The sequence below is a fragment of the Solanum stenotomum genome, chromosome 4, assembly GCF_019186545.1.
Source record: "Solanum stenotomum isolate F172 chromosome 4, ASM1918654v1, whole genome shotgun sequence".
Lineage (NCBI taxonomy): Eukaryota > Viridiplantae > Streptophyta > Magnoliopsida > Solanales > Solanaceae > Solanum > Solanum stenotomum.
The window spans coordinates 58,547,029-58,563,041 of NC_064285.1; the positions used below are offsets into that span (position 1 = coordinate 58,547,029).

At 33.2% G+C, this 16,013-nt stretch overlaps 1 protein-coding gene across 1 annotated transcript; it reads right to left on the minus strand.

The window, feature by feature from the left end:
- Positions 1-440: 440 nt before the first annotated feature.
- On the minus strand, positions 441-3,798 carry LOC125862764 (metal tolerance protein 9-like). The gene is made up of 6 exons (XM_049542896.1): positions 3,591-3,798; positions 2,148-2,260; positions 1,814-2,059; positions 1,423-1,503; positions 1,044-1,274; positions 441-956 (listed from the first exon to the last, which is right to left on the minus strand). Exons 1-6 carry the CDS (start codon positions 3,796-3,798, stop codon positions 609-611), a joined length of 1,227 nt encoding a protein of 408 aa, XP_049398853.1. The 3' UTR covers positions 441-608.
- Positions 3,799-16,013: the final 12,215 nt, after the last annotated feature.

Consider the following 16,013-nt stretch of genomic DNA (forward strand, 5'->3'; position numbering starts at 1 on the left):
AACAACACTAGAAAGCAGGGTGATTAAATTAAGGGTGACCAAAAAGTTTCAAAATTAAAAAAAGTGTGTAGGAGATGCTTCATGACAAGACCCTTGTGTGAATGGTATCCTGTAGAGTTTTTCTTTTACAGAAAACAGGGAGAATTTGTTGAGTGCAATCCTGATATTCTTTCAATCAGGCTGAATAGTGGTACTTCTGTTACATTGGAACCCAAACTACAGCCCCTACATAGGTGAAAGCCTATAGCCTATTGTACTACTATTGTGGTAGTCATACAGATTCAAGATCAAGCTCAAATGCCTTTGAGTTTATTTTATCTACTTCTGAAAAGAAGAATCAGAGGATTCATAGAGATTGTAACATTTACTATACTGAAATAAAATACTACAATTGTTGTAATATTTTCTAGTCTTGATTCTTGAAGGGAGTTTCATCACAATTATTCATCAATAACAAATTCAATTCAGATTGAATGGTCTACACTTAGACAAAAAGTAAACATAAAAACAGCTGAAATGAGAAAAGAAGTAAAAAGGAGACAATAGAGGAAACAGGCCTCAGAAGATAGAGGTGAAGGACACATCAAAAATACTATGTTAGTTTGATGTTATTTGATGATAGTCTTGTGTTCTAGCTTGTGAGTGATGTCGAAGTCTATATGAACGAAAGCTCGTTCAACTTCAACAAGTTGCTCCAGCTTTTCCTGTAGTGTTTCACCAATATTATGTGCCTGGTTCAGAAACATATCCTCTGGCAGTACTATATCAACCTCCACAAAATATTGTGTCCCAAAAGTATATGCTCTAACTGTGTCAATATGTTTGATCCTTTCGTGGTGATTCCATACTAGATATGTTAACTTTGCAAGAAAATCTGGTGGAGCTGTTCTTCCAATAAGTGCCCACACGTTTTCCAGCACCGTCCTTGCCCATGTGCTCATCGTGTAAAGTGCTATCTGAAAACACACAACAAAGATTAATCAACACATATTGCTTTTAGTCCACAAATTAAAGAGCTATATATGATGTTAATATGAACTCACAATGATAGCTCCAGTAGGATCAATCCACCAGTAGAAGTGGATGGCTAAGACTGCTGTCGCTAATCCGATTGAGTTGGTAATTACATCAAAGAAATGGTCTTGAGCATAGGCCCTTACAATTTCATTTTTGAATCTTCGGCAGTAGATCATAAGTAGAAACTTTATCACAGTAACAGAAACCATAATTCCAATCATCCATTTTTCTTTCTCAGGGTCCCTATCAGGATGAGACTGATTTTGAAGCATAGAGTCAGAAAAAAATCGATGTTAGTTGTACGCCATTTAACAATCCACTACTAATATTGCGGTAAATCAGAACTCAGTCCTATAATACGAAATGTATTATCACGATACAGATGATTAGAACCAAGTTACATACCTTAGTTATGAGTTGTCTACCAGATTCGAACAATATTTGTAGTCCTAGAGTCGCCATTATGGATGCAAACACAACTAGACCCTGAAAATAGTGCAGCAGATGAGTTCAAACATCCCATCATGCTAGACACATCCTGTGTGATTCATGTTAATGTATATAATGATGCATCAAGCAAAATATATATATTCAGAAAATGAAAATTAAAGCAGAAGGAATGCATTTATCAAATTGTCACGGAAAAATGGACATTGGGTCTAATTCAACCCTAAAAGCTAATCATGAGGTGCCGGTTGCTCAAGACAATATAACGAGACTACATATAATTCCCTAAACCAATGCAGGACAATCCAACATATATCTCAGAATGTTGCAGTGTTGTTAACAAGCTTACCACTGGCTGCATTCTCTTCTTTCCAATTGGATAGCGGTACTGGTTCGGGGATTTCATTGCATTAGAAGTGAACCACAAAATAAATCCAGATAAGAGATCTAATAGGGAGTCCAGGGTTGACGAAATTACAGCCAGCGATCTGCTGTCAATAGACGCGTAGACTTTAGCAATGAAAAGAACCATATTTGCTATGTTTGACGCATGAATCGCAATCTTTTCACCCTTAGCTAGTTGCTTCAATTCATCCTGGCAAACATTATTGGTAGATAGGAAAAATAGTGATGATTAATTTGATGAGTATCTGTCATTTCTGTCAAATGTGCAAGAGACTAACCTCAGTAAGATGTCCAGGTAAATAACCACATTCATTAATTGTGTCCATCTCATTGAATCCTTCAAGCAGCCTTTCTTGTTTTTTGTAGTATTCAACAACTTTTCTCTGATTCCCTGTACATGATAAACAGATTCCATTAAGTAGTCACCCAAGATTTTTTTTAAAAAAGAAAGTGAAAAAATGACAATGGGAACTTTGATCATCAAACACACTGAGTTTGGCTATCTGAAATCAGCTATTTTAACTTTTAAGTCATACTAGTATTACTCTTGAGTTTTAGAGTTGCTTGTTCTTCAATTACTATATTACTATTTATTGTTCCTTTTACTTCGATTATAGTATTATTATACTGTAGTTACTATTCCTGATTATTTTTTCCAATTTGCTTTGTCATGCTATCTTTAATATTTTGTCGTGACTTTTTCACTTATGTTATTTCTTTTCCCCAACTGCTTTGGTATACTTGTCCTTTGAGTTGAGGGTCAATCAGAAACAGCCCTTCTATCTCCCAAGATAGGAGGTTAAAGTATGTATACACGTTACCCTCCCTAGACCTCACTCGTGGGATTACGTTTAATCAAAACGTATGTTATTGTTGTTGAAAGATAAGTTTCAGACCTATTAGCCTCAACAAGCAGAGGATCTAGTCATGGAACATTTCAAGTAAGAGCAAATTTGAGTCCAATAGAATTGGATTTTGTTGCCTGCTTTGCAGATCACAATTCACAAATAAATCCTCAACCTCTAGAGTTCCGACGTATTCTTAACTATTAACAGAGAAATAATTTACCCCTTCATGTAGATAAATAATTAAAATATGGTTTAATCAGGAAAAATAGCAGCAGACAAGGAAAAAGGCTCAAATATGTCATCGAACTTTGAGAAAAAAACTCATTTTTTCCATATGTTAAAAGTTTGATTCATCCACCATCTCCATTTGAGAAAAGACTTGTATATACAATATGTTAAGTTATTTCCGGTGTGTTACATAGTTAACATCAGCTGAGCACATGAGGAAATATTTGAGAAATGCAACTATTAATAAATTAATGTAATTGTCAACACAAAGAGCAGGTAGAACATTAATATAATAACTATAATACTCAACAGGCATTTTATGTGAGATGATTCACGAGTACAAAAGTCAAATTATCTAATTTTTGGTATGAATTCAAATATAACATTTTTGAAATAAAATTTATATATGAAGAAAATATTACATAAGTCATAATAATTAATCATTCAATTTTTTGTTAGTTTCTCTTAATGACATGTCACAACATATTTGAAAATTTTGTAAGAGTACTTTTGATATATATCAAATTGTGAAATTTTTTAAATTTCATATTCAATCAAACAAATAGGTGGATAAATGGAGTAACGTAACAAATATATTGATCAAAATGCATGTAGTATTTGAATAGGGAAGTGAGGAGGTATTACTGAAAGCGCGAAGTAGACGAAGCAAACTGAAAGATTGATGATCATAAGAGCGGTGTTGAGGAAGATGGAAGTCACTCGTATTAAGTTTCCATGTCGACCCCAACGGGATGGAGTGATCAACAACGGATTGAGCAGCGGGAGACAACAACTCCGTCCTAAAACTATCACCACCACCACTACCACCATTACTACGACTGATGATTGACATGATTTAATTTAGATGAGTTGCTATAGTTATGGTCTTAGTTGAAGACTTTTTATATTTATTTCATTTAGAACACTTAGTTGTTTATTAGGAACACATACGGCATGAATATGGGCGTAATGGGAATACAAAGGATTCCGTACCACTCACCCACCGTCCGACCAATTATAATTAAAGACCACAGCTAAAACACACTTCCTATAGGCCTACAACATGCACTCCCACCCCCCACCCCCCTTATCTCTCTACTTAAGTCTTTGCCAACTAAACAAGTAAATTCATGGGAGCATTTTGTGTATGGAGTCATTTAACTCATATACAAAAGATTAAAATTGTCGGTTATTATAAGTTATAAATAATTGTTCATAATCAACGATGAGGTAGGACAAACATCTTGATGATTTTAGCACGAGATTAAAAATGATTCGAACTTAATTATGAGAATGGTAAAATTCCAACTTGTGTCATGACCCAAGTCTACACCACAGTCAAGATATGGTACATGAAACCTTAAGTGATCCCAAGCTAACCCTTGGCATAGCATATCTAAGAACATCACATGAAAATTCAAGCGGAAGCTATAAACTATATAACTGAAATAAAGTTCAAGAATAAGTCTATTTCTATTGAATACTAATATCTTAAAGCCTCTAAACTGAATGACATATTTTGCCAGGACAAGACCTCGGATTTCTTGAAAGCTAACGCAATTGAAGTGAATAAAATCTATTGGCTCATAACTTAAGTCCTCTGAATGTGAGGAAGACTCACCATAATGTTGAAAGTAGAGGAATTTAGTGGAACGTCTTTCCGCAAATCTGAATCAAGGTGCTGAAATATTTATCATAAAACGATGTAGTGTGAAGTAGAATCAATACATTGAATGTATTGGTATGCAGGGTAAGGACTGAGATCATCCATTATACAAGCAACTGAATGAGCTATAAATATGAACATGAGCTATATACAAAAACTACTTATTTTGTCATTCCTATGATTAAAAGGATTCAACGAATAAGAATTGAAAGTCAAAACTCTAACATATGACATAATATCACAGAAACAAAAATGTATAATGTATATTTGAGACCATATACTGAAAGAATGCATGTCTAAAAATTATTGTCACGATCCAAAAATGGACGTGATGACACTTGTCTATCCCATCACGATAGGTCAACTTGAACCCAACAATACGAAAGGAAAAACATAAATAAACCAATAATAACATAAGCGTAGAAAATTTAGTCATTCTCAAATACCATGAAAATGTGGTTGTCACGTGTACAAGCCACCAATATATAAAAACAGAGTTTGAAGGATAAATACAAGTTTCAAATGTCCTAGTCTCTCAAATAGAACAATAATATATATAAGGAAAAGGAAGGCCTACCGGCATGACAAGAAGATATCTCTCAAGTATCCATAGAAAGCCTTGGACTTAGAAAGAAGGAGCGTAATCACACAGATTCGAGCTCAAAACTTACATAAGTGTAGAAACAAAGAGTGAGTACCAAACAACACAGTACCTAGAAAGCAACCCACTAAACACAAGGTAAAATTAGCTAGAAAATGAAAATTCCTTTCATCCCAACTGAACTGCCACAACTATAACCTGCACAGAAATCAACCCAACCTAACTGTTCACGATATAACGTCCACAAGATTTAATAGTCACAGTCCAATAGTTACATTTCATCAAATTACAGGTGTCAAGTTCATCAATCACAACAATCAAGTTCATCAATCACAAATATCAAGGCCATCAATCACAAATATAAAAGTCATTAATCACAATAATCAATCTTAATAATATAATCAAGTTCACTATTTACAAGTATCAAATTGGGATCTATAAGAAACACCCATAGTCTAGATACTCACCAACAATAACCTAGGCATCAATAACACTCACTAGTAATGATCTCAGCATCAACAAAACTCACCAGTAATGGCCTCGACATCAACAACACTCATCAACATTGACCTCGACATCAATAATATTCATCGGTAATGACCTCAACATCAATAACACTCACTGACAATGACCCAAACATCAATAACAGTATATCTCATCATAGTGTTGCGGAACCAAATCTAGGCATCAATAACACTCGATGGTAATGATCTCAGCATCAACAAAACTCACCAGTAATGACCTCGACATCAACAACACTCATCAGCACTGACCTCGGCATCAATAATATTCATCGGTAATGACCTCAACATCAATAACACTCACTAACAATAACCCCAACATCAATAACAATATATCTCATCACAGTGTTCCAGAACCAAAGGAAATATGCATGTTCACACAATAATGAGATATGACAATTTCAAGTAGTTTATATCTACAATAACACTATCAAACATCTCATCAATCACCAATTCAGTATAACACTCAAAGCAATTCACACTACTCAATACAATATTATCAACACGTTGCCTTTTCTATTAATCTCATTTCTATCAAATTCAATTTGAGAAATTAACCCATCATCTCATTTCCATTACGTACTTTCCTACACAAACAACAAGGAGGGTTCAAGATTTTACGAGTTTTAACAAGGTTTAGAAGTTTACTTTCCTTAATCAATCACAAATCAATTCAAGACTTGAGCTTTTCCCTTCCGAACAATATTCAAATCAGCACAATCTAGTAAAAAAAGTATTCAAAATGAGATTTTAAAACTAACAATATCCATATCAATTAATTTGAGTAAATGAGTCTAATCGACTCAAGAACCTGATTCTGAAAATAAGGTTTGAATATAAAAATTGTTACATAAATATTACACTCAAAGCATTTGGAATCCATTGGTGAAAACCATTTCGAAAATGGAGTTGTTTCAACTCATAATCACCATTTCTTGTCAATGCTCAAGTTCATGAAAAAACCCCAAGGTTTAGATTCATAATAGCAATTTAAGTGATAAATTTTTTCCATAATCATGGAGTAATAATGAAGGGGAGTTAAATTTGGAATGTAAATGAAGACATGTGAGTGAGACATGTAGACTCTCTCAAAGATTAATGAAGACTTTAAGAGTTAGTATTAAGAAGAGAGCGAAGATACGATTTGAAAGAATGCATACGGGACGAAGAACGAAGAAGAAAAGAGCCTGGTGACCCTGGCGCAGCAGTGGAGCGTCGCGCCAGCCCCAAAAGTACTAGGAGTACTTTGGGGCGCACTTCTGGTGCAGGGCGCCGACCCTCCTGACGCTATGGTGGCGCATTGCCCCAGCCCGAGCCCAGAAATTCGACAAATTTTATTGTTCAATTTCGGGTCCTAACTTATCTAAAATCGATTGGTTTCTTCCAAACTCTCTTTAATTCATAAACCCAACAAAATTTCACTGAAATCTCACTCAAATTCTATCAAGAAACACCACTTATTCGCAAGACCCTCACCTCCAGAACTCAAAACTTTCATTGATAAAGAATGGGGCTAAAACTCAAGAACTCTTCAAGAATCTTTACATAAACAATTTCATGGATGAATTAATGGAAGAACTACATGATTAGCGTGAGGACGAACAAGTCCATCACTATGGGAAACTTCACATACCTAGAAAGAACGATTGTTCTTGGCGAAAATCCTCAACACTTGAATGAATTTTTGAAAACCTTCTTTTCCTCTCTTTGAAACTTCGCCCTAGAATTCTAAGTGTTTAGAAATATTCAAAATATCTTAGCGTCCGATTAGATCCTTAAATTGGGTGAGTAAAATGTGGTTAAGTCGAGTGGGGTAATGAAAAGACCAAAATACCTCTTTCTCAAACGGATGAAAAGCCTTAACTAGAGAGGCTTCACTCAGATGACCATAACTTTTTACTAGGAGCTCGGAATTTAGCAAACTTAGCGGCGTTGGAAAGAGGACTCAAATACCTTCAATTTGATATATCATGGGACACTTACATAAGTATGTGCTAAAATATATGGTCGTTTTAAGTTGACCTGGAACTTAAAACCTGATACTGAGGTGTTACACTGATCTTCCCTCTAAGAAAATGAACTTGTAACACCTCAGACTTCGATCAGTTTTGAGTTTTGGGTCAACTTCAATCAACTATATCTTTTAGCACATAAAGAGATAGATGAGGCCTCCTTGGGGATCATCAATGATTCTTGAGTGCCGGCCATGTCCACGGTGTAGGCTCAGGTCGTGACATAACTGGTTAAAGAGGAGGATAAATGTGCTTGTTTAGATATGGGGGATCAAATGACTTTGTTTTTGCTTGTTTCTTTGCTTTCACATTGGCTCCTATTTATAGAAAATTGGATTTTTTAAATTTTTGAAAAGTTTCAATTATAAGATTCATAGCTGTTAGTGATAGCTATATTTTTAGCAAAAAACTAAATGGGATTGAATAAAATATCAAGTTACATGCTATCACATTTAAATATATGCAGTTTATGGCTCCGATCTTGTGATGACCATTTTTATAAGTCAAATATTTCTTATTAGGAAAATTATTTAGTGTTGTCTAAATTCAAGTAAGTTCTATCCACAAAAAGATCACATAAAGTATAACAAATGGATTTTCTTACTCATTCCATTCATCAAGAAAGGCAAAAAAATTATACAATTTAATTTATGAATGTACAACATTAAAGTTTGAAATAAACTACCCTTTTATGTCTTGGTTAAGAATTTTGTAATAACAATTTCGACAATATTTGAATATGTGTAAAACTAATAAAATGACAAGGCTTCACTCGCTCATCATCATGATATTTGTAGTTTGGGATCATTTGCGGTATTTGTTTGGGCTAGGTAGTGCCGGCCAATTTTCAGGTTTGTAGGAGACAAGAAAATCATTTTTTCCTGGACGGCTAAGTAAGCCAATAGATGAATCTCCATCTTCATACGTCTCTTTTTTCCATTAATTTCTTTGGCTTAGTTTCTTTCCCATGATGATGCTCATCCCATTCAATACCTTCTTGATTGCTACACTCAATATCCCATGGGCAATGTCCTGCATGTGAAAGGACATTTGAACCACAAAATATTGCGACCTTCATTATCAAACTCTTTAATCCAATCTTGTTGTATCTTGATATCTGAGAAGTTTGAAGAAAATATTTTTGAATTTTTAATTAGGTATATAATATGAGACATCGAATAAGGATGAAAATCTATTGTTGTTTTAATAGTTTTTGTAACATATATAAGAGTGGTCAAATGATGTAGTGTCACGACCCAATTAAGGATCATGACCGGCGCTAAGGGGGAGAATCCCAAAGCAAGCCTCACCAGAATTCTACAGAAAATCGGGCAGAGTCTCCTTTGTTTTTAGGCCTATCCTGGATTTTTCCTGTCTCAGAATTTCACAACACAACTAATAGCAACTATAAACCACCATTTAATATCCATCAAGGATTCAAATTGTCACGAAATAAAAACCAATTCATCTCCAAATTACGGAAAAAAAATTCCAAACTAGTCACTTGACTATAATTCGAAGGACTAATCTTGACTCAAATCAAAAGAATGACAAATGGAGCAATTCTAAGAGTTTTTAAAAGAAACTAAATAAACCTAACAAATCAACAGTTCTCTTGCCACGCGAAGCAATGCGGGGCTCACCAGATGCTACTAACTCACACGCTAGTTAATGGAATCCTCTTCAATACCACTTGAATTCTCTGTAAAAACAAATAGCGAGGAGTGAGACGCTAGCTCAGTGAGTAATATTACTTAACCACAACCATTTTAATGAGGGACAAGTCAGAAAGCATGCTAGTGTAGTAGTCATGATGATGAAACAATGCTCTTTCAAAAACAATAACAATATTCAACCTTAGGTGCCTCATATAAGCAAAATCAATGTAAATACATAATAGCAAACTCAGAAAAAGAATATTTTCATATCAAATCTTATAGCTGGGAGGTTTCCAAGGATGAATCATGTAANTGTAGAAACCCGTTTTGTTTTGTTTTTGGACAAAGGATTGGGGACTTCTAAGTTTCTCATAATTTGTGACCCATGAATCAGGAAGAATTTTCTTGGGATTTCATTACATATGGTTGTTCCATTTATATATGGCGTCTACGTACGTTTAAAAGCAAAACATTTTCTCCACTTGGAAGAGGAAGAGGAAGAGACATTGCATGATTCTGAACCCTCCAGACAATTTGAGAAGGTAGAGTAGCTTGTATAACATCTCTATCCTTGAATTTGGACTTGGATCATTAGCATTTTCGTCAAATACAGGGACATATTGATGTTTGGACATAAACTGTCCCAGCATTTAGAGTAATTTTTCAAGAAGTGAAATGTGAGCTATAATCGTCTCGTCTTTAATTCCTTCCATGATATGTCAACGCAATCCCAAAATGGATATGGGTAAAACCAAGATTTTTCCACTGTTTGTAAAGTGATAAACTGTTCTTCCTGAGTTGCAAGAATAGGGTGTTGGTCAAGTATTGAGGCTAGCTGCAATGTATTCTCTAACACCGTACCTCTACGCTTCTCTTGAACGGATTTTTAACCATGGAAAGAATGCCTTTTCGGCAAAAGCGGAATACGGATTTAGTAGGGGTAGCTAGGTTGGTTGAAGACGTTAGATTTACATGAGAAGGTTTTACCAAGAGTAGGAAGCATGTGTATTTTTGTCAAAGACTTACAAGGATTAGATGAAAATGACTCAGACATGTTTGTTTAGATATATATGGGGGAACAAATGACTTTGTTTTGTCTTTGTTTCTTTGCCTTCACATTGGCTACTATTTATAGGGAAATAAATGGATTTTTTTTAAAAAAATTTGAATAGTTTGAATTATAAGATTCATAGATGTAATTAGTGATAGCTATATTTTTAGAAAAAAACTTAATGTATTTGAATAAGATATCAAGTTACATACTATCACATTTAAATATATGCAGTTTATGGCTCTGATTTTGTCATGACCATTTTTACTAGTATATTATTTTGCGAGTTTAATTTAGTTATTAAAAAGAGAAAATACATAATTTCCCCATCAAACTTAGACCCTTTTTTGAAATAGACACTTAAAGTTTGCGCAAGTCCTATTACACATAAAACCATTTTTAACCATTATAAATATATCATTTAAACTTATTTTTATATCAGCTGTGATATCACGCTTAAGAAGCGCGTGAATGAGGAAAATTTAGCTTCAACCAGTGGAAATATGACACGTATCATGTCAATTTGATCTCCCAATTACTGCATCTACTTCACTTAACGATAGGGCAACAAAATTGAAGAAAACCCAAGTTCTGAGCGAAAAACTTTAGCGGAGTAAAAATAACTGTTGACTGCTTCATCCCACCCCCGCCGGCGAAGAAGGGAGAGAAGAAAACAGAGAATGAAACAACATAATCTGTCTCCGTCGTCGAGGAAATCAGCTAGCCGTGGATGAAATTCTTCGCCGGCAACGACCCTGAAAGGTGTTTTGTTTGATGGACTGAGATTGTGCTATTTAGTTACAACTCAATCCTTTCATAGAAACTCCATCCGAAACAATAAAAAAAATACCCATAATTTAAAATTAAAATTATTAGAGAATGGTCAATTAGTTGCAGTATCTGATAAAGATACAAAATGTGCAGAGTTAGTTTTGATTTGATTATCTTATTATCAGTAAAAATAGAATAACAAACAACGTTCACAAATATAATTTGATTATCTTATTATATTATTTTGCGAGTTTAATTTAGTTATTAAAAAATCACAATTTGAACCATGTTGAATCTTCTATATCTTATTTATTAATCCTACAATTAAATTTAGCTTCTACCATATATATTATTTGTTAGTGAAAATGCTTAACGGCCAATAGGTCACAAATTAAACCTAGTTGATATTTCTTCTTCATTTTTTTAATCCTACTAGTATTAGAACACACAATGCATGTTTCACTTCAAAAAAATATTAACTAATTGTAGCAAATTGTTTTGTTGATATTTGAGCAGTTGATTTATTATAAATTGGTTTATAATATTGACTAATGTATGTCTCAAAAGACATTTTACCAACCAAATTAAACTTGCAAAATAATAAATAATAATGGATAATTATTATTATTAGTCAATATTATAAATCACTAACCGTCATTATTATTCACCACTTCCATTAGTTCTTAGTATCATTCCACTACTAATTATTAGCAGACACAACAAACAATTATAGTTAATCATTAATATCAACCACTATACCATAAGATATTACCCCTATACCACTATTATAAGTCAACACCATCTCAAATTGGCATGCACAATCATCATAGTTAGTCATTACCACCATCAACTGCCATATAAATTTTTAAATATTTTATTGATATAATATTAGATTAATTTAGTAGTCTACTTGAATTTATATTTAGAAGTTTTTTAAACAAAGACAGACTTTATACATTCAGATATTGAGATACGAGAAGTCTTGACTATTTAGTATTAAATATTAATGTAACAATTAAGATATGTATTAAGATTTAGACCTCTAAATCTTAATGCATATCTTAAAATCCAGATGTATATTCGACTACATACATTTTGATCTTAGTTAAGACAAATGAGGCCTAAAATAAGCTTTTTGTAGTTAAATCACAGTTTTGAATTAATTGAACATTGCGGTTAATTAACTGAAACATTTTATTGCATGTCTATACCCAATACTCTATATTTAAAGGGAGAAGGGTCTAAAATATCACTTAACTATTTGAATTGATATAAAATTACTCTTCATCCACCTTTCCACCCCCCCCCCCCCAAAATACCCCTAACAGTAACCTTTTGACAAAAAACTACCCTCCATATAAACCTTGGGCTCATATTTTTCCTTATTTTTAACGGCTCTTCTAAAGGAAAATTATTAAATATTTGTTTATTATGTTGCCTAATTTGATTGGTCTAAATTTAAACTCTTCTCAAATAAGTAATAAAAATTACATGTGAATTAAATCAATCCCCAAGTTATTATACCCAATTCATAACTGAGGATCTAACTAAAATCGATACTCGCCCCATCTAATTGTCAATCTAAAAAAAGTTTATTATTTTTTATTAATATAAAATTTTGTATCAATTATCCAATTGTTTTGGTCATTCCCTCTTTTTTCTTTTTAATCTCTTATTCTTAATTAGTATATTAATTAAGGATTCAAACTTAAAATAAACTTACATGTTCATACTCTTTAAATTTATATTATTTTCATGGTGGGCGGGGATACGAAAAAAATGTTATTTTCATTCTTTTATTTTAAATTTTGGATACACACAAAATAAAAACTGCAGTTTATGTACATAGTTGCTTAATTAAATTATCTTCTACTAAACTAATTATTTATAAATGAATGTCATCCTTATTTTTCTCCCTTTTTATTCCTTGTTTAATTTGTCATTAGTTGAAAAAAGTTAAAATCTAACATGATGGACAAGATCCAAGAAGAAAAAAAAGTGGAAGAGAGAGGAAGTGAGGGGGTGAGTGTAGATAATAGATGATTATTTTTTTTTATTTTAAATTTACTATGGAACCCAAAATCAGGCCAATGATACGAGCTCATATATTAAGTAATTTAAAATATTTTAATGGAGAATTAAGGGCTTTAAATGCCTTTACACTATGAGATTTGGTATAAAATTAACTCTCCATCCACTTTATGAGTGTGGGTCATTAAAAATAAGAGTATTTTTGAGCCAAAATATTGACGCCATCGGATATTTAAGAGTTGAAAGGTGGATGGAAGATAATTTTATACCAATTCAAATAGTTGAGGAGCATTTTAGCCCTTCTCCTATATTTAAATTGTAATCATTATATATATATTTACTATGTTACATCTTTCAATGTTCTTTTTGTTTTTATTTTCCTATATGTTTGTGTAGTAATTTTATGTATCTCAACATTCATGAATATTATTTGACAAAATTAATAGTGTGCACGAATCATCATTATATTATTAATATTTTGACAAACTAACATACGATAATCATTAATCACACATCTATGCAATTATTCATGGGAAAATTAAGTGTATAAGCAAATCATATACTAGTTAATTAGTTAACATACCTATAGTTTGCCTTAATTATAATTTGCGATCTACTTTTAGCTATAATTATCGGCTGAGCTTTTTAGTTTTGTATAATTCGCACGTTTGTATAATTAGGAATTTGTATAACTTTTGTATAATTCGGAATTTGTATAATATAATTTATATAACTGTTTACACTTCTGATGTTTGTAATTATATAAATTAGTTATTTCGAGTTTATACAAGAATAACTGAATTATACAAATGTACTTGAGAATTATATAAACCTACGAATTATACAAATCCACGAATTATATAAACTGGTCATCTTAAACGATAGCTACAACTGGTAAATATGCAAACTATAGCTATGGATGATGGAAAAACAGAGAAAACTTAAAATTGGAGAGAAAACAAACTTGGACTGTATTCAATAGGCACAAATTTTCATATGTCGACTTACTATAATTTAACTCTTTTTAAATAGAGTTTTACTAACTTAAAATAAGGTAGCACTAACTCCTACTATCACTCAACTACTAACAAACTGAAAGGATTTTGCTATCTTTATTCAACCAACTACTTACGTGCTAATGATTGAGTCAATTAAAATACTAACGACTAAATAAAGGAAAACAATAACCAACAATCCCTCCCTTAAACTGAAAGCCATACTATCAGTTTATCCTGCTTGCAACCAACAACTTGTTTCAATTGTTAGTTTCTGAAGTGCGAACACCAAGTAGTTTTCTGAACTTCAGGAAGGATGCTAATTTGAGAGATTTGGTAAACACATCAGCCAACTGATTTTCACTTCTACAGAAGATGAGATCAATTAATCCATCTTTTGTAAGGTCCCTTAAGAAATGAAATTTGACATCAATATGTTTACTTCGCCCATGCTGAACAACATTTTCGGAGAGCTTTATTGCTGAACTGCTGTCACAATAAATGGTAGTAGAGCCATTCAGGTTGAATTGAATTTCTCCAAGAACCTTACGCATCCAAATTGCTTGACAGACACATGCTGCTGCTGCCACAAATTCAACTTCTGTAGTTGATAAAGTCACAATTGATTGCTTTCTCAAAGACCATGAAATTGCTCCTGACCCCATCATAAAGACATAACCAAACGTACTCTTTCGATCATCTGAATCTCCAGCAAAATCACTGTCAGTAAAGCCAACTAAGTCTGCTTTTTCTCCTTTCGCGTAGAACAACCCATAATTAGTAGTTCCTTGCAAATAGCGAAAAATTCTCTTTGCGGAAAGAAGATGCATCTCTTTCGAACTTTCCATGTATCTGCTAAGACTTACATCATGCATAATATCAGGCCTTGTGGCCATTAAATACATCAAACTTTCCACTATTTGCTTGTAAAGAGTGTTGTCAACTCTTTTTCCTCTAGGTTCTTTACTGAGCTTCGAACCAAACTTAGTGGGACTGCTGGCAGAGTTGCAACTCTTCATTTGAAACCGGCCCAAAATCTCTTGAGCATACTTCTTTTGTGTGATGAAAATACCATCAGCAGTTTGAACAACTTCAATGCCAAGAAAATAATGCATCATTCCAATATCCATCATATCAAATTCCACCATCATGGACTTCTTAAAACTTTCAACCATAGAGATGTCATTTTCAATGGAAATTAAATCATCCACATATAAACAAACAATGAGCATTTTTCCTTTATCATCATTCTTTGTAAAGAGTGTGTGTGCTTATATGGATATTTCTTAAATCCCTCCTTAGAAAAATAAGCATTTATACGACTATACCAAGCTCGTGGAGCTTGTTTTAGTCCATACAATGCCTTCTTTAATTTACACACCTTATGTTCTTCTCTAACCTTGACATAACCAAGAGGTTAATCAACAAATACTTGTTCATGCAAGTCCCCATGTAAGAAGGCCAATTTGACGTCCATTTGAAAAATGGGCCATAAGTGTTGAACAACCAAAGCTATCACTAGTCTGATAGTATCAAGTCGTGCTACTGGAGCAAAAACTTCTCTGTAATCTACACCGAACTCTTGCTTATAGCCTTTAGCTACTAAGCGTGCTTTGTGTCGCTCGACTTCACCTTTCTTGTTCATATATTTCTTGTATATCCACTTGACACCAATTGTCTTATGCCCTTTTGAAAGCTCAGTCAACTCCCAAGTGTCATTTCTAGCAATTGTTGCCATCTCTTCATCCATTGTCTTTCGCCA

Coding starts and splice junctions, on each gene's coding strand:
- LOC125862764 (XM_049542896.1), bottom strand. CDS start 3,798: ATGTCAATCATCAGTCGTAGTAATGGTGGTAGTGGTGGTGGTGATAGT. Junction 1,504..1,813: donor AGAAGAGAATGCAGCCAGTG/GTAAGCTTGTTA, acceptor CACTATTTTCAG/GGTCTAGTTGTGTTTGCATC. Junction 957..1,043: donor ATCCTACTGGAGCTATCATT/GTGAGTTCATAT, acceptor GTGTGTTTTCAG/ATAGCACTTTACACGATGAG.